General features: G+C 45.1%; 2 protein-coding genes across 4 annotated transcripts in view; one reads left to right on the plus strand and one right to left on the minus strand.

The window, feature by feature from the left end:
• Positions 1-1093: 1093 nt before the first annotated feature.
• On the minus strand, positions 1094-5589 carry LOC113271079 (F-box only protein 11-like). 2 transcript variants are annotated; one of them, XR_003322052.4, is made up of 3 exons: positions 5347-5435; positions 4020-4121; positions 1094-1931 (listed from the first exon to the last, which is right to left on the minus strand). XR_003322052.4 is itself a non-coding variant. In XM_057311375.1 (2 exons), the coding sequence occupies exons 1-2, from the start codon at positions 5562-5564 to the stop codon at positions 4088-4090; spliced, it is 252 nt and encodes an 83-aa protein (XP_057167358.1). In that variant the 5' UTR covers positions 5565-5589; the 3' UTR covers positions 3926-4087. The 2 variants fall into 2 exon arrangements, 1 of the variants encoding a protein (XP_057167358.1); XM_057311375.1 differs by lacking the exon at positions 1094-1931 and having other exon boundaries at positions 3926-4121; positions 5347-5589.
• RABEP1 (rabaptin, RAB GTPase binding effector protein 1) overlaps positions 5471-23478 on the plus strand; it is a 93080-nt gene continuing 75072 nt past the window's right edge. For both annotated transcript variants that reach the window (XM_048226906.2, XM_048226907.2), the window contains exon 1: positions 5471-5596. In XM_048226906.2, the coding sequence (XP_048082863.1) occupies positions 5563-5596 (34 nt within the window). In that variant the 5' untranslated portion in view covers positions 5471-5562. The remainder of the gene's footprint in view (positions 5597-23478) is intronic.

Below are 23478 nucleotides of genomic sequence, written 5' to 3' on the forward strand. Positions count from 1 at the left end.
CTGCATGTCCCTAAGTGCACAGAAAAATGTCTGAAAGGATTCATAGAAAGCTGATAAAAGTCGTTTGCCTCGGGGAGGGGTGTGGGCTTGCGTGGGTGTTGCAGGGAGGAGAGGTTGAGGGAGAACTGTTGCTTTATCTGTATTTTTTAAAAAAATTATAATTAGAATTTTGCTGGAGTAATTTGAAAAAAACAAGAAATAAAAGGTAAAATAACTTTTGGAGATATTGCTGACGGTTCTAAGAATGAATGTGGTTGGTAATGGCAAAGCAGCGTGGGGTTCGCTGACATCTGCCCGACGTGGTTAGCCGGCACCGCCAGCAAGAAGGCATTCGCTTTGGAGTCAGACAGACTGGGATTTGAATGCTGGTCCTTCCAATCACCGCGTGACTTGGGCACATCATTTGACTTCCCTGAGCTCTGGGATAGTAAATGAAATCGACAGCAGAGGGCTGTAGAGATAATACAGGTAAAATATCCGGAACGTCGCAGGTGCTCGGTTAAGGGGTGGGTATTATTAGTAGCAATAATTAAAATTATGGTTTTTAACCCAGTGAGAAGTAAGAAGCAGATGAATGGCAACCAAACAGCATCGAAACCCATGGATTTAATTTGCAGGTTGTACATCTTCTCACCACAGAGGATTCTTTCTAATTTGCTCCATATATTCCTAGTGTTAGTCATTTGTTTACTCATTCACTCACTGATTCATTTAATAAGTATTTACTGAGCACTTCTTATGTTAGGCACTAGACATATAATGTTAAAATGACTGTGTCCCCAGGCGCCTGGTGGCTCGGTGGGTGAACTGTCCGACTCTTGATCTCAGCTCAGATCTTGATCTCAGGGTTGTGAGTTCAAGCCCCACATTGGGCTCCACGCTGGGTGTGGAGCATACTTAAAAAAACAGAAAAAACCAAGAAATATCCTTATTTTCTGGGAGTTGACATCTTCCGCCAATGGGAGGAAGAGACACATGGCCAGTTGGGAGTTACCCACGTGGGCATTGGACCCGGACAACCTGCTTCTCATTCCCAGCTCTATCACTCACTAGCCCTGTGACCTTGGATGGATTATTGGATTGGTCCCATCATCTATAAAATGGGTTGTCCACATTGCCTACCTCCACTCCCCACCCTAAGGGTCTTAAAAAGATTAAAGGCGTTGATACAAGGGTAAAGCGCTTTGCCCGGTGCTCGGTGCCGTGGTATGTACTTGTACGTGTCGGCCACTTTTATTTCCAGTTACGTCCCTGTGTGGTTGCTGTTATAAAGGGGGAAATCAGAGAGAAAGGAGCGCCCATCGGATCTAAAGACACTTATCTCTCTGGCAAACTACATAGATCAGGTAATAATGGATCCCTTTGTGTTATTAATCAACAGCTAATATAAAGCTGGAGTAAGAACTTCTAATCAGCATGAGATAAGCAATGTGGTATAATTTCTGTCCAAAGCAAAGAAACTTGACATTTTAGCCTTGGGACCTTCTCTAGGGTAAATGGGACGGTTCTGTTAAGCTTTGAAAATGTTGGAAATTTCTGCCCTGGATGTCTAGGAATACCTTCACACACTGACTTCTAAGGTCCAGGGATCCCTCATCACCAGGATGGAAATACTGACCCAGGGAAAAAGAAGGAAAGGAGAGAAGGAGAGTTGGATGCAGCCATTTGTAGAGAAATGACCATGTGTTAGGTGCTTTCTCTCTTAAGCTGTCCTGATGTGCCGTGAGGCTGGTCTATTATCCCCATTTTAGCTAAGTAAACAGGGGCTCAAAGAGGTCAAGTAGTGCGTTCTGGGTCAACAGCTCATTGGTGCCAGGATTCCAGGTCTTCTGATTCCAAGACTGGAGTTCTTCCCTGGACGCCGAGCTGCATCTCATGAGACTGTGAGAGAAGTCGTCCCTCCGTTGGGGCGCTCTCCGGATACTTCTCACCTGGGGTAGGGGTGGGGCAAGGACAGATGGGAGCAAGGATTACCAATCACCATCTTACCACTCCAGGTCCCAGGAGTGGAAAGCAGTTGCTGGAGGGCAGATGGACAAGGGGATAACCAGAGAGACAGAGACAGAGACCAGGCTGGGGGACTATGGCTGAGGACATAAAGTTGTCTGCCCCTGGTGGGCTCTTCCTGGAAACTCTTAGTGAGGAAGGCAGTACCCAGGTCGAGAACCTTCCAAGTCTCCAGGTGCCTGGACACAGACGGGGCTCCTGGGGGAGAGTCCCCTTGATTCCTGTTCCTCCCTCATAACCTTGACCAAAGGCCAGAGAAGTATGGTGCCTTGACCTTATTCCCTGGATCCTTCCTGCCCTTGAGAATCTGGGTCGCAGAGAGAGAGAGAACCCCAACACTACTGAGTGCTATTAGCTAAATCCCAAGTTGGGACACCTGGTCTGATAGCCATGTCTGCACAGGATAGAATTTTAGAATCCAGGAAAATTTGGTTTATCTCTTCCGTGCCTATTGTCCACCTTTTGGGTTGTGAGAAGTAAAATGATGTAATATACGGGTCAATGCCTAGTAAAGTTCAAAAGGCAACAGGATTATTATTGTTATTGTTATTATAGCATCTTGAGACTGAAGAGGATTGCAGAGATGGTCTAATCTGATCCCCCAACTGTGGAGGAGTCCTTCACCGGCACCCCTCACCGACTGCCAGCCAGCTCTGCCTGCCACTTGCAGTGACAAGGAGCTCACTCTTCCAAAGGTAGCCCTGGTTAGCACTCACTGAGAAAGAGTTCTTTGGGTTGAGCTGAAGTCTGTCTTGCTGCAATCTCTGGGCACACAGCACATTTGTACCCACTGTCCTCCTGGATTTAAGGACAGCTTCATGTCTCTAGTCATCCTTGCGCCCCCCCGCCCCCGCCAGAGTTCTTTTCTCTGATATCTCTGTGTACTTTGCACAGAATAGCTCGCAGATTCTCCATTCCCTGGAGCCCCACCCACTCCAGCTGGTCAGTGTCCCCCTGCAAATAATGGTGCTCAGAACAAACACAGCCAACACTGCTGCTATGACCCAATCAGGGCAAAGTGCAGGACAGGCATCACTTCCTATACTCTACACCCTGTGACTCTATTCACGCAGCACAAAAAAAAAACAAGTGCTTTCCGGCAGTTGCATCAAATTTGCTCATTTTAAACTTGCATTTTAAGCAAATACCCTGCAATCGTTCTCACCCAAACAACATCTGTGTTCCATATTTATAATTCGTTTAGATGGACCCAGGTTAAGAAATAGCACATTGCCAGTCCCCTAGAAGGCAAGCTTCTTAACGTGCTCTTCCTATTATATGACCCTCCCTCCCTGGCTCCAGAGCCGTCGTTACGACTTCTGTGATACTCGGGCTCTTCCTGTCTGTAGTTTACTGTGTGTACCATGTTCAGTTTTGCCTGTTTGCGAACTTCATATAAATGGAATCATGCTGTGTGTATTACTTTATAACTTGCCTCTTTTCCTTAAACCTTGTTTGTGAGCTCCATCTGCATTGAAAATGTAGGGACAGTTTGTTCACCATCATTGCTGTATATTCCATTGTACGAATACTTTCCAGTTAATTTATCTATTTTAGTGTTGCTGAACATTCGGGTCATTCATTTGTTTATTGTATTAGAAACTCTGCCGTCTCGAATATTCTTGTGTCTCCTGGGGCACCTGTGCGATGTAATTGGTAAGTAATTATTTTACGTGTTTAGATCTTGTCTCTCAATTTCTTTCAGGATGGAGGAATCCTGCCTTTTACACCTAATAAAGGCTTTGAGCACCCACTAGTTTTCTCTAGAATACATACCTCGGGGTAGAATTGCTGAGTCTTAGGATTTATGTAAAAATAGGAAAATGTACACAAGTCTTGCATGCTCCTTATCTGATTTCAAAATTGCTTTTTTTTTTTTTTAAACACTTGTTTGGCATGGGGAGCCCCAGGTGTCCAAACCAGCAGCCTGACCATTTCTGAGTGACCTTGATCTTGAGGGCCTGGCTTCAAGCCCCAGATTATCAATAGCAATAAACATGCCTCTTACTCACTGGAAAGAGTCCCTTCGTAGAGGCCATCAGTATCTGCTATCTTTATGGCTCCCGCCTCTCGTTAGTCATCACAAGACAGAGGATGCGCTAGGCTGCCCTATCCTGGACAAGAGACATTTAAGGGGGGGGGGGGGTAAGGGAAATGAGCCTGCTTGCTTTCTCAAAGGTACGCCGCCCATCTGAGGATATTAACTGCTCAAAAACCTCAAGTCTGTTTAGGTCCTCCCCTAATGTTAGCAGGATTTAGGGCGAAAGTACAAATAGATGCCACATGTCTACCCGAATCATTTAAAATTATAAATCATTTCATCTAACAGTTAACCTTAATATACTCTATTCTATCTTGCCAAATACACATCTTTGATGATGCGGAAGACCAGGCTTAGATTCAGAATTCCTGAAGTCCTGAGATTTGGGCACCTGACTGAGGTGGTAAGGGGAGCCCTGGGAGGGCTGGACTGGTGGCCCAGGGCCCACTGCCGCCTTCTGTGCACACAGCAACTCAAATGTCCAAGTGACGTGCGGCCACCTCCCACAAACACAGCTGCCTCTTAGCTACGTATAGGGATGCCCAGTCCGTGCCTGGGAAAGAGGCACACGCTCCAGCCTTTGCGTGTGTGTGTTTGGGGGGGTGGATTCTGGGGTCACAGTTTCCCAGCACTTGGTCCTGAAGGAGGGGCACAGCTGCCAGGTGGACACGGTCCCTGCACCCTGGACAGTGACCACACGGGACTAGAGTGGAGCCTCTAACGCACGGGGCCTAGGGCAGGCTCTCTTGCCCAGGTAGAGGGACGGCACTGTGTGCACGTCATCTCTCCTCTCCCCCCACGATGAGTGCGGGGAACCGTGTTGGGCCGTCTCCCAGCATCCATCACAGCACCCGGCACCTAGAGGTCACATGGCGCACAGGTGCTCAGTGTTAAGTGCGCCAGAAACAGTCCCTCATGGTTTACTCCACTTCGACTTTCCTTAGCCTCCCTGCAGAGGAAGCTCCGTGCGGGTCCGGGAGGTTAAGTGACTGGACCAAGGTCACACAGCCAGAAGGGGCGGCGGCTGGACTTGCGCTCCCTTCACCCACCGCCCGGCCTCCTCGCCGTCCTGGGCTTTCCCAGTGCTTTCTCTGCTCTGTGCTGGGGCGGGGGACTGCGAGCGGCCCCCCTCGGCGCCCGGCCGTCCCCCTCCCCGGGACCCCGCGTCCCTCGGCGCCCCATCCCTCGGCACCCGGGCCCCCTCCTCCCGCGCGGCCCGGCGCTCTCCGCGGCGTGAGGCCCCGCCCCTCCCCTCGGGCGGCGTCACGTGCCGCCCCGTCCCCCCCGCGCCTGCGCACTGCTTATTTCCCGCTGTCAGGATGAGGAGGCGGAGGTCGGCGCTCGGGTCCGTCTCTGCCCGCGGCTGTGGCGGCGCCGGCGGCTCCAGCCTTAGCGGTTCCTCCTTGGGCGGCGGCGGCGGCGGCTCGGTCGACGCCTCCTCCGCCAGCTGAGCCCGCGGGAGCCCGGGACGCCAGCCGCCCGCCCGCCCCGCTCGGCGAGGCCGCTGCCCGGCCATGGCGCAGCCGGGCCCGGCTCCTCAGCCCGACGGTGAGGCGCCCACCATGGCCGGCGCGGCGGGCGCGGCCTGCCGGGCGGCGCGGCGCGGGGGCGCTCGGGCGGCGGGGGGCGCGCGCGGGCCCGGGGCCCCGTGGGGCGCGGCGGGAGCGCGCGGGGGCGGCGGCGGCGGCGGCGGCGGCGGGCGGGGCGCGGGGAGGCCGCGGGGCCGGCGGGCGGCGGGGAGGGCCCGGCACGTGGGCCGTGCGGCGGGGAGGCTGCGGACCTCGGGGCCCTGCCCGTGTCCGCCGCGCGCGCGGGGCCCCCCGCCGGGCGGCAGGGACCGGGTGGCGCTCACGGGGGGGAGGGCGTGCAGCCGGATGGTCGGCGCCCGCGCCTGGTTGGGGAGGGTGGGGGTCTACAGGACGCTGACCCCCCAGGGACGAGCTCTGGGCAGACGCAGCGTCTTTGACCTTCGGCACGCTGGCGAGAGGAGGCTCCTGCGTGCCTTTATACTTTGTCGGGCAAGACGGCCACCTGCGTGTACTCAGGCGCTCAGCGTCGTCGTGGGGGCTTTGGGGAGTAAGGACAATGGTGTTTGAGTGCCGGTCGAGGAAGCGTTTGCCTTCTTGGAAGGAGAGGGAGCCCCGTCCTAAGTCATCCAAGTGGGTTATCAGAGCTCTTCTTGAGACCTTCTGGGAGGCGCGGGCTGAGCTCCAGACTTGAGAGGTCGACCACCCGTTCCAGGTGTTACCACCTGGAGTTAAGGCTGGGAGACCGTGAGCTTGCTCCTCGGCAGGGTGTCTAGGTGAGAAAGTTCCTGCAGGTGTGTTTCTGCCATGGGCGTGTGCGCCCAGCGACTTTTCGACGTGAGTGGGACCTTGGCAGGTGATGCCAGGCACACAGTAGGTGCTTACTGAAAAACTTGGGCCCGTGCCTAGGGTGGTGTCTTAAGATACAGTCTTTCGTGAAAAACTTCGCGTTTGTTCCTGCCTTTGGGGAGCCTGAAAGAATGTTATCAGATGTTAGGGCTAGAAGTAGGCTCCAGAGCTTGCTGGCGCCCAGTTTTCAGGTTTGGTTAGTAGCCCGCCCGCGAAGAGTGGGGAGTCCCCATCCCCGCAGTTGTGCGGGGGAGAGCAAGCGGGGCTGTTGTCAGGCTGCATGTAGTGTAGTCCTCACCTTTCTCATTGGATGTCAGGGAAGAACACTGCTTTTCCACAAACCCCTCTTTGTTACTGCTGACAGAGGCCGAGCACAGAGAGCCCCAGTGGCTTCTGGCTGTGGTCTGGAGTGGGAGGGATGCTCAGCTGGCTGCCGCCTTCTCCCGGGCTGCGTGGAGACACGGTGGAGACACGCGTCTGGGGCGGCTCAGGTGACACGGCAGTCTGGAACAAGAATTCTCCTCTCTCCGAGGATGCGACATGGTCTTCCTTGTAAATACACAGAAATGACTAAGCACTTGAGAGAGGGTGGGGAAAATTAGCTTTAGGAAATCTTGTGTTCTTTTGCTATTCTTAGTGCAGGTTTATTCCCTGCTTTTCAAATCCTGTGACTCCCAGATGAGATTCAGTTTGCATAGATTGCAGTGTTTATTTTCAATTAGTAGCAAATGAGCAGCCATAGCTACCAGGCACAAAAGGAGAGAGGGTTTGGTACATCCGAGTGCTTTGTGTCAGCGGCTTCTTAGAAGTTGATGGTGGGGACTTCATTTTTCTCTTTGGCCCAACTTAATATGGGTCACTTCTTAATACCTTAGCCTTATGCACACTCAGATGTCCTTGCCCTGCTGAGTTTTAAAAATACATGTGGAATTCTTTCGAGCCACACTGACAATAAAAGATAACTATTCAGTTTTGGAAATAATGGTAGATGAAGACTTCGTTTGTGTGTAAATTGGTAGAATGAAATGTAATTTTCTTTTTAATTTCTTGTTTTGTAAATTTACCAGGTTTTTTTGCTTTTCTTTTTTTTTTGCTGGTGCATCTCAGTTTATTCATTTGGAATCAAGGTAATTTTAATAGCCATAGAAATTTCATCCAATTATTCCATTTCACCTTGAGAATTCAAAGACTATATATAAAGATTTTCGAATTTTAATATTTTAAGATCCAAGTTAAACTCTATCGTAGAAGCATTTGCTCCGATTTTATTTTTTATTTAAAAACACTGCCTTGTAAAGTTCCTCCATTAAAATTTAACAGTGTGTGTATAAAGAAGAACTATGTCTTCTCCCATCTCCCAGAGGTCACCACTAGTAAGTTCTGTCCTTCTTGAGTTTTTTCCTATAGTTACACAGACGTGCTAACTTCTCCACTGGAGTGGACATGCTTTCTGCAGTTGGGGCTGCGGCTTGTCTATTTCCCTTAGTGCCTGTTGGCTGTAATTATTACATGCTTGTGAGTGGTCCTGTGGCTGTGTCCTGTGCTCTCTGCACTGCATGCCTTGTCTCAGAGGATCTTGGAGTCAGTGAGGCGCATGGTACTGTAATATTGTTCCTATTTTACTGATGAGGAAACTGAAGCACAAACAAGGTCTGTGTCTATAGAGTTCCGTAGCCAGGAGGTGGGGGGAGTCCAGCCCACCTCATGTCAGGGCCCTCTGGTCTGTTTCCCAGATCACAGACCACTTTCGAGGTCAGTGTCAGAGATCTGCTTCATTCCATCACTTTCGTGTACCGTGCAGGATTTATTTGCCTGTTTTTCTGTTGATGGACAACGAGTGTCCAACTGTTTTTCTGTTGATGGACAATGAGTGTTCATTATTGGACAAGTTTTTCATTATTTTATAAGCAGTGCTGCCATAGATCTCCTTGTGCCTATTTTTCAGGTACTCCCTTGCTTCTGCAAGACTACTGACTTGACATGAGCTCTGAGTGGTTTAAATTTTAATAGCGATCGCTAGCTTACTCTCAAAAAAGATATCAATTTACATACCTGCCATCAGTGTATGAGAGGGTGGATTTCCTTTGCACTCTTACCAGCCCAGGATGATGTCAGCTGTTTTAAATTTGTATCTTCTGATAGATTGAAAAAATATTCTTCAGTTAACAAGTGTTTGTGTACCTAGTCTTTGCCAAACCCTGTGCTGGGTTCTAGGAATCCAGTGATGAACTGCTTGGCCAGAGACAGCTGTAGGTGTTTGGGATACATCAGTGGGCAACACAGATGATACATAGCCCTGCCTTGGGGGGTGGGGGGAGAAGCAGATACTAAACTACAAACATAAGCAAATGATATAGATTGTCAGGTGACACATGCTGTGGAAAAAAGGAGAAATAGAGCAGAGTAAAAGGAAGGGGGATGGGCTGGTTAGCCTTATTGAGAAGAGGACATGAAGGAGGGAGAGAGGTGTCAGCTGTGAGGCTGTCTGGAGGAAGAGTGTTCCAGACAGGGGTCAGTTTTTGCAGATGCTTTAAGGAAGGGTGTGTCTGGCATGTTTGGGGAAGGGCATGGAGGTCAGTATGGCCAGAATGAAGTTATGGGGGTGTGGGGGGGAGGTGGGAGAGGGGAGGAACAGGAGAGCAGTAGGATATGAGGTGAGAGGTTGTGGTGTGGGGACAGATCTTGTAGGGCCCTAGAAGCATTAGATTGGCTTTTACAATGGGAATCATTGAGAGTTTTGAGCACAGGAGTGATGTGATATGACTTATGTTTTTAAAAAATCACTCCAGCTGCTAGATTGGCAGTAGAGTAAAGGGAGGCACTAATCTAGGAAGAAGATGGTGAGGCTTGGACTGGGTATATTGACGGAGGTTATATTTTGGAGGTAGGGCCAACAGGTTTTGGATTAGATCCGGAATGAGGGGGAGAGAGAGGAAGGAGTGAAGGATCGCTCAGAGGTTTTTGGCTTGAGCAACTGTGAGAGGTACGCAATGCTATGAATGCCTATAATTTAGGGATTTAACCCATGTAGGGAGTCCAGGAAAGGTTTCTGAGGCAGTGGTGCTAGAGCTGCGATCTGAAGGATGAACAGGAATCCCTGTTGGGGAAGAAGCAGGGTGGTGAGAGTACTGGAGAAAGGCCGGTATGGGCTGGCCTGAGTGGGTCTCAGCCTCCGAGCTAAAGCAGGAGCCACCGAAGAGTTTTAAGCAAGGAGGTGACATGATGGCTTTTAAATCTGTACTTCCCGAATAGTGATTATATATATTTGGTTTGCCTTCTGTTGTGCAGAAAGCTTTAATTTTTATGTAGGTCTGACTGTTTTTTAAATTTATGGTTACTGCTCTGGCTTAGGAAGACCTCCCCAACTCCCATGTTTATTAAAAAAAAAAAAAAAAAAAGCAACCCCTCATTTTCAACACTTTTATGGTTTTGTCTTTTATATTTAGTACTTTAAACCATCGAGAATTTATTTATTTTTGAATTTTAACAAGGTTTATACTAAATAAGTTTGGTATAAAGAAGCATTAGCGGGTGCCTGGGTGGCTCAGTTGGTGAAGTGTCTGCCTTCGGCTAAGGTCATGATCCTGGGGTCCTGGGATTGAGTCTCCCTGCTCATTGGGCAGTCTGCTTCTCCCTCTGCCCTTCCCCCTGCTCATGCCCTCTCTCTCTCTCACTGTCTCTCTCTCAATAAAATCTTAAAAAAAAAAAAAAAAAAGCATTAGCCAAACAGGAGATTACCTAAGAGAAAAAGAAAATTCTGAAGAATACAGGAATAGCAAGTATACGGGGCAGCCGCTGTCTCTAGGGCTGAGGCAGAGCGCCCAGGGAAGAAATCAATCTTCAAGAGGCCACTCCCAGAACTGAGATCCAGACTTTGTTGGCCTTCTGGGAGTCTACTTTCTGGCTTGCTGGGAGAAGCCACCTGCATCTGGAATTTATTTTTGACATGACATAGGGATCTAATTTTATTTTTCTTCCAAATGGATAGCCAATTGTTTTAACACCAGTGTTCAATAATTTATTTGGTTCATTTATTATACCTTGAGAAATCTCCCAACTAATAGACTTGCAGAGATACTTGATCCAGAACACAAAAACCCTGAGTTCATCCTGCAGTCCTCCTGCTCCAATATCGCAGCCCACAGTAGCCCAGGATTGTGTGATATTCTTTAATTTGTCTGTTTTACCTGGCTCCCTGGGGGCAGAACTGCCTTTGAGTCTTAAGGGCTCTGGTTTCTGAAATCTCGTGACTACGCCATACAATAGGTCTTTATGCAGTGAAATTTGATGTGCTTTTCTTGTATAATCATTAACTTGAGTTTAGTCTTCAGAGGAGTATTTAGTAAACATTTTTGTATGATACAGTTGAGGCAGGTGGCGTGGGAGGCGGGATATAGAAATGACTGCGAGAGAGATACAGCTCTCCTTTCCAAAACCTTGATCAAGTGAAGGAACGGGCCTGGGGCACACTAGTGTGAGCCGAGGAGGTGCCTAGAGGTTCTCCCCTGCTGGGTCCCAGAGGAAGCTGCTACTACGTCAGAACAGGAAGGGCTATGAAGGAAGGTATCTTTGTTCATTTTTCTCATTAGATAACCTGAATCTCTTCCAAGTGGTGGACTGAGTTCTGTTTGAATGCCCCTGGAGAGTGAGGGAGCTCACTACCTCCTATTTTTGGCTAGTTACAGTGTTTTGTGTGTGCTTTAATTGAGCGGAAGCTTGCCTCACCATAACTTCTACCCACAGGTTTTCGTTCTCTTCCCAAGGACCACACAGAGGAAACCCAAGGCACCTTCTCTATGTGAGCCTGAAGAAATTTGATAATATTTTGTCCTTCCCAGATACTTTCTTTATTTCTGCTATCAGGTAGTTTTGAATTTCCTTAACTTCTTCCCCCTGATCCCCCAGTGTGTCTGCTTAAACTTGCATTGCCTTTCAGGCACTCAGAAGGTGTCTTTAAAAACATTTTTTTTTTTTTGGAAGTACAGTTAGTACATAGTGTTAGTTTCAGGTGTACAGCATAGTGACTTGGTAAATCTGCGTTATTCTGCCACCTGTCATCACACGGCACTATTGCAGCATCATTGACTATATTCTCCATGCTGACCCTTTCATCCCTGTGACGTGGTCTTTCCATCACTGGAAGCCTGGACCTCCTGCTCCCCTCCACTCATCCACTCCCTCCCCCCTGCCCCTTCCCCTTCGGCAACCATCTGTTCTCATCTGTGGGTTTGTTTCTGCTTTTTGTTTGCTTATTCATTTGTTTTTTAAGATTTTACATGTAAATGAAATCACATAGTATTTGTCTTTCTCTGACTTATTTCACTTACCATAATATTTTCTAGGTCCATCCATATTGTCACAAATGGCAAGATCCCACTCCTTTTTGCGGCTGAGTAAAATTCCATTGTGTATATATACCACATCTTTACCTGTTTGTCTATCAGTGGACACTTGGGTTGCTTCCATATCTTGGCTATTGTAAGATAAGGTTACAATGAACATGGGGGTGCATAATCTTTCTGAGGTAGTGTTTTTGTTCTCTTATGGTAAATGCCCAGTAGTGGAATTATTGGATCATATGGTAGTTCCATTTTTAATTTTTTGAGGAACCTCCATACTGTTTTCCACAGTGGCTGCACCAGTTTGCATTCTCACCCTACAGTGCACGAGGGTTCCTTTTTCTCCACGTCCTTGTCCACATTTGTTGTTTCCTGTCTTTCTGACTCTAGCCATTCTGACAGGTGTGAGGGTATATCTCATTGTGGTTTTGATTTGCATTTCCCTGATGAGGAGTGAGGTTGAGCATCTTTTCATGTGTCTGTTGGCCATCTGGATGTCTTCTTTGGAGAAATGACTATTCAGATCTTCTGCCCATTTTTTAATCGAATTATTCGTTCTTTTTGGTGTTGAGTTGTAGAAGTTCTTTATGTATTTTAGATAGTAACCTCTTATTGGATAAATTATTTGCAAGTCTCCTCCCATTTACTGGGTTGCCTTTTAGTTTTGTTGATGCTTCCTTTGCTCTGTAAAAGCTTTTTATTTTGATGTAGTCCAAATATTTTTTGCTTTTGCTTCCCTTGCCTGAGGAGGCGTATCTAGAAAAATGTTGCTATGGCTGATGTCAGAGAAATTACTGCTTGTATTCTCCTAGGATTTTTATGGTTTCAGACCTCACATTTAGGTCTTTAATCCATTTTGAGTTTATTTTTGGGTGTGGTGTGAGAAAGTGGTCCAGTTTCATTTTTTGCATGTAGCTGTCCAGTTTTTCCAACACCATTTATTGAAGAGACTGTCTTTTTCCCATTGTATATTCTTGCCTCTTTTATCATAGATTAATTGATCATAAAAGCATGGGTTTATTTCTGGGATCTGCATTCCGTTCCATTGATGTGTGTGTCTGTTTTCATGCCGGTACCATATTGTTTTGATTACTACAGCTCTGTAGTATAGCTTGATATTTGGAATTGTGATATCTCCAGCTTTGTTCTTCTTTCTCAAGGTTGCTTTGGCTGTTCGGGGTCTTTTATGATCCCATACAAATTTTAGTAGTATTCTTGTTCTGTGAAAAATGCTGTTGGCATTTTGATAGGGATAGTGTTGAATCTGTAGATTGTATTGGGTAGTATGGACATTTTAACAGTATTAATTCTTCTAATCCATGAGCGTGGAATGTCTTTCCATTTTTGTCGTCTTCAATTTCTTTCATCAGTGTTTTATAGTTTATGGAGGTCTTTTGTCTCTTTCATTAAGTTTATCCCTAGGTATTTTATTCTTTTTGGTACACTTGCAATCCTAAACATTCTCTTGATGATCTCTGAGACAGATGTCAGTTGCTGATGACTTCTGGTGGGACCTGATGTTCTCTAGATGTGTTTTACCTGTAGGGAGTAGTAGATACAGAGACGTATTACTGAAAGGAGTCCTAAAGACTAGTTGTCTTCCCTCATTTTACAGATCAGGAAATTAAGGACTAAAGACATGGAAGTGACTTGCACTGCAGCAGAAACAATACTAGAATTTAGGAGAGTGGGGCTGTCCTCTCTTCTGGTTACTGCTTCTATTTATGTAGAATGAACTTTGCCTAGAGGCCTCGTTATCATGTTGCCTGAACAGAATCATAGAATTGATGTAACTTGATTCTAGTCAAACGCACAAAACTTGCTCAATATCATTCCTTTTTCCTTAATACTTTTGTTTTTTTAAATATTTACTGCTCATGTCTGATGCGTGGTGGGCATTGTGTTGCGGATATTACATAAAACAGAAACGCTCCTTTTGTTGTGGAATATAAAGTCTAGTGGTGAATACGGACAGACTCATGAGGAAAGGGCATTTTGGCTGGCTGGCAGTGCTGTCCCCGGCACCATGTCCGTCATAGAGTACATGGGATCTATAGGTATTTGTTGAAAGGAGCTCCTGCTTCATTCGTTGTCTGTAAATAACGACTGCCGCGGCCTCCCACCCCATCCAGATCTAATGTCCCCGACTCTCTTATCTCCTCCAGAGCAGAGTGTGTTTGAAACTGCTTTCTTTCATTTTATTGTGAACCTCGTAAGCTTGTGTAGATGGTCACAGAAGGGACGTTAACAGTTTAGATCTGCCTCTGTTGCAGAAATTTGCTATGCATTTATTCCTAACAGATGGAAATTTAGTCTTTCTAGAACACTTCCATTTTCTGTGGTAACTGTATTAGAAAATTCTTGATTTGGGGGCCCCTGGGTGGCTCAGTCGTTAAGCGTCTGCCTTCGGCTCAGGGCGTGATCCCATAGCCCTGGGATCGAGCCCCGCATCGGGCTCCTCCGCTAGGAGTCTGCTTCTTCCTCTCCCACTCCCCCTGCTGTGTTCCCTCTCTCGCTGGCTGTCTCTCTCTCTGTCAAATAAATAAAAATCTTAAAAAAAAAAAAAAAAAAAGAAAGAAAAAATTCTTGATTTGATTGGGCCCAAATAAGTTCCCTATAGCTTATGCACCTTGGTTCTGGCCTTTTGAATAAATCAGAACGAGGCTATTTTCTCTTCCACACAGAAGGCCTTCAGATGGCCCTCCCATCTTGGTGGCTCCTCATGTCAGGGTTCTGCACCCCCACCATTCTTCATGGCTTCCTCTGCTAGGGTAGCCAGATGTCCTGATGCCGTGTGGTTTGCTCGTGCTCAGCCTCGAGCTGGCGAAGATACTCCAGACATAGTCTGTGTGACCTGTGTGTTGTTTTTGATCGAGACCCTCGACCCTTTTTCTAAGGTATGCCAACACTCCCTCAGTTTACGTGTTCACTCACTGCGTCATATTAGTTCATAGTAAAATGACTTGCACCATGCTGTGTATTTTTTTTTTTTTTTGAGTGTTTACCAGGCGCTGGGGATACAGATACAGTTAAAAAAAAAATAGACTGTTTTTTAGAGAATTTTTAGAGAAGTTTTACTTTTTGATTTTTTTAAAAGTACTTTTGTTGTTGTTAAGATTTTATTTTCAAGTACTCTCTACACCCAACATGGGGCTTGAACCTACAACCCGAGATCAAGAGTCGCATGCTCTATTGACTGAGTCAGCCAGGTGCCCCTTTAGAAGAGTTTCAGATCCACAGCAAAACTGAACAGAAAGTCGTTTCCGTGCCCCCTCCCCCACCAGACTGCCACCCCCCCCCCCCTGCCCCCCGTCAGCTTTCCACAGCCGTGCAGTACATTTGTTATACTTAGTAAGCCGGCACCCTGCACATCATTATCACTCAAAGTCTGCCATTCGCATCAGGGTTCAGTCTTGGTGTTGTACGTTTTGTGAGTTTGGATGAATGTGCAATGACATGTACTCACTGACTGTTGTGGTTTCATACAGAAGTATCAGTGCGTTCAGAGTCCCACCTGTTCATCACTCTCCCCCCGCCTCAAATTCTTGGCAACCACTGAACTTGTCACTGTTTCCATAGTTCTCGCCTTTTCCAGAATGTCAGGTCATTGGAATCCTACAGATTGGCTTTTTCACTTAGCAGTATGCATTTAAGTTCCTCCACGTTTTTGTGGCTTTTCAGCACTGACGAGTATTCCATTGTATGGATGTACCATTTTCCCTTCACCAACCAAAGGACATGGTGGTTGCTTCCAAGTTTGCGGATCATGAGTAAAGCCGCCGTGTTGCAGATTTCCGTGTGGATGGGGAAAGCCAGGGAGTGTGATTGCTGGATCCTATGAGTGTGTCAAAGTGGCCGCACCCTCCGGCAGGGATGAGAATTCCCGGGGCTCCGCTTCCTCACCAGCATTTGGTGTCTGTGTCTGGGATTTCCTCCATTCCAGTAGGTGTGCGTGCTGTCTCGTTTTAGTTTGCGGTTCCCTAATGACGTGGCGTGGGGCATCTTTTCATATGCTTCTTTGCTGTCTGTATATCTTTCGTGAAGCGTCGTTTCAGAATTTTGGCCCATCTTTGAATCAGGTAGTTCATTTTCTTTACTGTTGAGTTTTAAGAGGTCCTTATATATTTTGGATAACAGTCCTTTATCAGATGTGTCTTTTGCAAGTATTTTCTCTGAGCCTGTGGCTTGTCTTCTCATTGTCTTGACAGTGTCTTTTGCAGAGCAATTTTTTTTTTAAGATGTTATTTATTTGAGAGATAGTAGCGGTGGGGAGGGGCAGAGGGAGAGGGAGAAGCAGGCTCCCCGCTGAGCAAGGAGCCAGATGGGAGACTCGATCCCAGGACCCTGGGACCATGACCTGAGCCGAAGGCACGTGCTTCACCGACTGAGCCACCCAGGCTCCCCCAGAAGTTTTTAATTTTAATGAAGTTCAGCTTATCAATTATTTCTTTCATGGCTTATGCCTTTGGTGTTGTATCTAAAAAGTCATTGCCATACCCAAGGTCATCTAGATTTTCTCCCGTGTTTTGTACTTTACATTTATGTGAGTTTTACATGAGTGAGTATTACATGAGTCTGTGACTCATTTTGAGTTAATTTTTGTGAAGGGTGTAAGGTCTGCATCTAGATTCTTCTTTTTTCATGTGCAGTCCAGCTGTTCCAGCACCATCAGTTGTTGAAAAGACCATCCTTTCTCCATTGAACTGCCTTGCCTTCTTTGTCACGCATCAGTTGACTCTGTGTGGTTCTGTTTCTGGGTGCTCTGTTCTGTTCCATGGATGGATTTGTCTACTCTTTAATGCCATGTGTTTTTAAATTTCTTAATTAAAAATGTTTGCATCGAGGGGCGCCTGGGTGGCACAGCGGTTAAGCGTCTGCCTTCGGCTCAGGGCGTGATCCCGGCATTCTGGGATCGAGCCCCACATCAGGCTCCTTTTTTTTTTTTTTTTTAAAGATTTTATTTATTTATTTGACAGAGATAGAGACAGCCAGCGAGAGAGGGAACACAAGCAGGGGGAGTGGGAGAGGAAGAAGCAGGCTCATAGCGGAGGAGCCTGATGTGGGGCTCGATCCCATAACGCCGGGATCATGCCCTGAGCCGAAGGCAGACGCTTAACCGCTGTGCCACCCAGGCGCCCCCCACATCAGGCTCCTATGCTGGGAGCCTGCTTCTTCCTCTCCCACTCCCCCTTGCTTGTGTTCCCTCTCTCGCTGGCTGTCTCTGTCTCTGTCAAATAAATAAATAAAATCTTTAAAAAAAAATGTTGCATCGAAAATAATAAATGCTTATGGTAAAACAGTTTGTAAATTTCTAAAAAAGAGAGGAAGAGTCCATATAAGCTCATAAGCTCATCACTCAGGGTAAACACTATTAGAGGCCTGGTATATATATTTTTTCCAGTTTTTAAAAAAGTCTGTGCCCTGATGATTTAAAAGTGGAATCACGCTGCATATGCTGTTCTCAAGCTTCCTTTTCTTAACTTTGTTTGTGATATAAATTATGTCATCAGTTTTGAAATAGGTCATTTTTGTACAATTATGAATGGACTATAACTTTAAAAAGTAAGTCCCCATTGATGAATATTTATGCCATTACAGTAATGCTGCAGTGAATATCCTTGTGCCTGTCTTTGCACACTCCTGTGAATGTTTTTTGTGGTGTAAATTCTTCGAACTGGAATTAACTGAGTCAAAGAATGTGCAGGTTTAAAAAATTAATGGCAAATGCCAAATTCTCTTTCAAAAGTGTTTGGCAGTTTACAGGCTCACCATCAGGGCATAAGAGCGCTTATAGCTCCTGGATTTAACAAATTGAGTTCTTTGCATGGGGGGAAGTTGACTTCTTTGTCCTGTGTGTAGCAGGCATAGCTGAAATCCCCCCCAGTTTGTATTTTAATTTTGAGATGTTTTGGCATATGGACATATTTTAATTTTTATGTGACTTAATAGGTTTTTTCTTTTTTTTAATGGCTTCTAGATTTACTTCTACCTCCTTGTGTTATCTTCTGGTATTTACTTTTAAATATTTGATCACAGTGGGATTTGTTTTGATGTAAGGACTGAGATAGGAATCCAGCTCTTACAATTTATTTTCAAATGGCTAGCCAGAAGCTCTCGTACCATGTAGTGATTAATCCATTTCTCTCCATTGATTCTGAAACGCAACTATTTATTATATGCTAACTATCCAGGGATACTTGAGTCCATTTCCAGATTGTATTTTGTTCTATTAATTTATCTATTCTGGTGTAATACCAGAATAACAATTGCTATAGTGATACTTTCTATTGTTTTCATATTCTGAGAACCAGGAACCCCCCACTATTCATTTTCTCGAGTTTTCTCCCAGCCATTCTTTGATGTTATTAATTCAGATAAAATTTAGAATGAGCACATTAAGTCTGCCCACCATTCTCTCTTCTCCCCCTGCCCCCCCCAAAAAAAGGCCTTTAGAGAAAACCTCATTGACTGAGTTCATAAACTAAGGAGAATATGTATCTCTAACAAAAAATCTTTACAGTTACAGTGCCTTATGACACTTTAAATGCATTAACTATATTATTTATTTCTCCAGATTCTTAAAGGGTAGTATTATCCATATTTCACAATTGAGGAAATAAAACTTCAGTAACTTGCCCAGGATTCAGGTTCATTCCACCCACTGTCTCTCAGGTCATTGTTAGTTAAGTAAACTCTTAGCTCATTAAAAAAGGGGCAAAATTATAACAAAACCCCAAGTTTCTTTTTTGATCATAAAGCACAAAGAACATGTAAAGAAAGCTGGATTCGCCCATAATTCCATCCTTCAGAGGATTGTCATTCTAGTCTATTTCTGGTCATGTTTTATGTCTACAAATAAAAAATGTTTAAATTGTTGAGGCACCTGGGTGGCTTGGTCTGTTGGGCATCGAGTCTTGATTTCAGTTCAGGTCATGATCTCAGGGTCCTGGGATCAAGCCCCACGAAGGGCTCTGTGCTGAGCAGGGAATCTACTTGGGATTCTCTCCCTCTGCCCCTTCCTGCTTGTGTGCTCTCTTTCTCTCTCAAGTAAATAAATGAAATCTTAAAGGATTCCTTATATAGAGAAATGTTTAAACTGTTGATCATCTCGCACATGTGTGTTTTTTTTTTTTTTTTTTTTTTGACAGAGATAGAGACAGCCAGCGAGAGAGGGAACACAAGCAGGGGGAGTGGGAGAGGAAGAAGCAGGCTCATAGCGGAGGAGCCTGATGTGGGGCTCGATCCCATAACGCCAGGATCACGCCCTGAGCTGAAGGCAGATGCTTAACTGCTGTGCCACCCAGGCGCCCCGCACATGTGTTTTTTTATTCTGCTGTTTTATGATGTGGAATTTCCTTGTGATGTAGGTTACCTTTCAAAAACACACTGGTTTTAAAAGTCTAATTTACCATATTAATGTATCATAACTTAATTATTTTCCTATTACTCTTGCCTATTTGATTATTTGTGAGATCTTGCTATTAATAAGGAATTCCATAGGAGGCATCCTCGGCCGTTGAGCTTGGATTATTTCCTGGAGAGTTCTGGATCAAGCAGCGTGAGGTTTTGATGTGTGCATTGCCAGACTACTTTCCAGAAATCCAGTTCTAGTTTATATTTCTGCCATTAGTGTCATCTCGCCCTTGCTAGTGTTAAGTATAGGCTGAAAATTTTCTTGCCAATAGCATAGGCAAACCTTTGTCTTATTTTAACTGTTTGGTAGTTTATGGTGTCGATCAGTCTAAGATTGCATTTGAACAAACTTGATAATGCTTTGATACTTTCAAAGACCTACTCTATTTCTGTATCAGTTAGATACCCACCTATACTGTGTTTGGTGTTTTCTGCCTAAATGGTTGACCAATTTTTTTTCACTATTATTTGAATTTTTAAGTTCTTTCTGTATGAGCTGTTTGTCAAGTTAGGTCTTTCACATCTTGTATTTAAGTCCTTCATTTTCTTTCTGCAAATAATTTAGAATTTTGGTAAAATTTATACTGCTTATTGCAAATTATTGAGAAAATGCAGAAACGCATTAAGAATAGAACTGTGATCGCCTAAAGATAATTTCCATTCCAGAATTTGCATAGGTGTATTAAAATATATGAAAAAAACTCTTTAAAATTTGATAAAAAATTGTACTTTTATAGGATGCTCTTCCCACTTACATGAAGAGATGTTCACGATGTAATGTTAAATAGTGTTACTTGTAATGACCGCAGAGTATTACACTGTATGCATTCCATACTATGTTTAATTCTGTCCGTGAATGTTTAAGTTTTAATTTTTCCCCAGTACAGAGAGCACAGTAGCAAACATCTGGACGCACAGCTCTCTAGAGATGCTTCCCTCAGTAAGTCTCTGTTCGTTGTTTCAGAAGTTGGGTACATTTAAATTTTGGTACGTCTGATACATTTACATACTGATGTATTCTTATGTATTGTCTCAGAGCAGTTGGAAGCCCAGTCCCCAGTGGCTTCCGCAGGTAAAGGATTCAGTGTTTCTCTGTGTAACCAGGTCGGGAGTACAGCAGGCCAGGGGCTGGTTTCACTGCTCGGGGGTGGCCAAGGGCCTGCGCTCTTCTCTTCTCCACTTGCCTCCCATGTGAGCCTGTTTGCTCACATCATAATTACTTTTTTTCTTGCAGATGCAGTTCTGATTACCTTTTGGGAATATTTATTCCTTTAAATCTTTTAGTATTGGGGCGCCTGGGTGGCTCAGTCGTTAAGCGTCTGCCTTCGGCTCAGGGCGTGATCCCGGCGTTGTGGGATCGAGCCCCACATCAGGCTCCTCCGCTGGGAGCCTGCTTCTTCCTCTCCCACTCCCCCTGCTTGTGTTCCCTCTCTCGCTGGCTGTCTCTCTCTCTGTCAAATAAATAAACAAAATCTTTAAAAAAAAAATCTTTTAGTATTTTCTTTGTTCCATTTGTTGCATTCTTTCCTTTAGGCACATGGATCGTCCTTACATTAGGCAATCTTTATTTCCCATAGTGATTTCCTCTTTAATTGCTTTACTTTTTTTCTTTTTGTTGTATTCACTGAGACTGTTTCAGGTCCTTAACAAAATTGATTCATGTGTTTCTTAATGTTGGACAGATTTTTGTATACTTGGGATACACTCAAGTTGGTTGTATGTCCTGTTCTAGTATGTAGCTGGATTCGACTTACTATGTTTGCAGTTCTGTTCCTAAGTGTGGTTGCCTTTATTTCCATTTTGGAACTCCCTTGGGTTTTGATACTTTGATTATACTAGCCTGGTAAAATAAATTGGGAAACATTCTATCTTTTGCTATACTGAGGGGAGTTAAATAATGTAGGAAATATTTATTCTCAAATCCCTACAGACTTGATAGAATTTGTTAGGTTCTCTTTGAAGTTTCATCTCGAAACTTCTAAAGCTCTCTCATAATTTTTTGGTCATTTTTCTGTTAGACGTTGGCTTATTTTTGATGTTTTAGAATTTTAATTGATGGTACAGTCGATGTTCTTGTAATTAAATCTACACGTATCTATGATTACTTCTTCAGGATAAATTCTTGGCAGTGAAATTGCCCGGTTAAAGGATATACAGACTTTTTTTTTTTTTAAAGATTTTATTTATTTATTTAACAGAGATAGAGACAGCCAGTGAGAGAGGGAACACAAGCAGGGGGAGTGGGAGAGGAAGAAGCAGACTCATAGCGGAGGAGCCTGATGTGGGGCTCGAACCCAGAACGCCGGGATCACGCCCTGAGCCGAAGGCAGACGCTTAACCACTGTGCCACCCAGGCGCCCCAAGATTATACAGACTTTTAAGACATCTGCTGTTGACTACCACATAGTCACCTGTCTTGAAATACACCATGGATTTGTGTTAATCAGGTACGGTGAGGTGACGGACACAGAGACGGCTGCCTTTGAGAGAAGAGTTTAGTACTCAAAGTGTCCAGGAGAGGAGGGACATGCCATGCCGCGCAGGGTCACGTGGGAGAATGCCGGGGTTGGTCAGGAGGCAAAAAGGAAAGCATGGCCTAGAGCCTTTATTGCGGTTTCTATGGGAAGGAGTAGGTGGGGCAGACAGGCAAGATGGAACAGGTTTAGGATTGCGTGGTTTGAATAATGTCAGCGGGTCTCTGGTTTTCTGATGCCTGGCCGTGGGGTGATTTTAGGGCAGGAATACTGGCTTGGTGTGGAAGAGTTAGATGAATGCAGCGGTTGTGGTGCAGACGTGGGTTTAGAGGGTTTGCACACGACAGGCATATTCACAAGTGAATTTTTTATTATCTCTAGGAACTGGCTGACCCTGGAGGCGGCAGTCCCTGGCCAGCAGGGCCCCATGATGTCAAAGCATCATAACGTATGGAAAATCAAAAACATTAATTAATACACCATCCTTTAAGATTGTAGTACTTTGTGGTCCCCTGGCAGTGCATGAGCCTGCCGACACTATGTAGTGGTATCTTTTAAAAAAAGAAATCCACAGGGACACCTGGTGGCTCAGTCAGTTAAGCATCTGACTCTTGGTATCAGCTCAGGTCTTGATCTTTGGGTGGTGAGTTCAAGGCCTGAGTTGGGCTCCATGCTGGGTGTGGAGCCTACTAAAAAAAGAAAGAAAGAAATCCACAAAAATGTTGGCTAGTTTTGGTGAGCAGAGTCTTGTTCAGATTTGCATTTCTTTGATTTCTGTTGGTTTTTGGAATTCTTTTGCAAATGATCCATCTTGGTCTTTTATATATATATATATATCTCACACATATATATATATATATATATCTCACACATATATATATATATATATATCTCATGTATATATATATATCTCATATATATATATATGATATATATCTTTTTCTTTTTTATATATTTGTCTTTTTATTGATCATTAAGAGCTTTTCATACAAAGACATTACTCCAGCAAGTCTAGATGTTTTCGTGTGTGTGAAACCTTGTTGCCATAAATATGAATTAGTTTGGCAGACTGATCAAAGGAGAACGAGTTGACGGGATTTGGGGGGGGGGGCGTGTCGGCACCTGGTTGGACTGTGATGATGTGGTGGAAACATCACATACCTGTGGGCCACGTTTACTCTTTCAGAGTTGTACAGAAGACACTTGTGGACGAAGACTTCTTCTTATTCCCGTCACAGAGTATTTCTTGTTTGGTGATAAGAAAGTGAAAGCTTTTTTGTTTGACTGTTATTGAATGATTTGAATTTGGAAAAAGAAATCAAATTACTTCCTTATGCACTGTCTTTCTGCATTAAAAACATTTTTTTTTGACTCTGAAAAACATCCATGAATATTTTATATGTGGGTTTGCATAGTTTTGGTAGGATTGCTGTGTCTTTCCTGGATTTCTCCAGTATTTAAATCAAACTCCCCTCCCCTCCCCTCCCCTTCCCCCTCCCCTCCTTTTCTTCCTTTCCCAGTTTTTATTTATTTATTTGATACAGAGCACAAGCAGGGGGAGCAGGAGACGGAGAAGTAGGCTCCTCATGGGGCAGGGAGGTCAATGCTGGGCTCCATCCCAGGACTGGGATCATGACCGGGGATGTGGGGCTTGATCCCAGGACCCTGAGATCATGACCTGAGCCAAAGGCAGACGTTGAACCGACGGAGCCACCCAGGCATCCCTGACTTCATTTTCTTGTGAGATTGTGAGTGTTGAGAAGCCCCTGTGCTGATGCTAAGTGAGCGTGGGAGAGAATATGGCGGAACTGTAGGGACTCGCTGTAGAT

Source organism: Ursus arctos, unplaced genomic scaffold, assembly GCF_023065955.2.
Source record: "Ursus arctos isolate Adak ecotype North America unplaced genomic scaffold, UrsArc2.0 scaffold_14, whole genome shotgun sequence".
NCBI lineage: Eukaryota > Metazoa > Chordata > Mammalia > Carnivora > Ursidae > Ursus > Ursus arctos.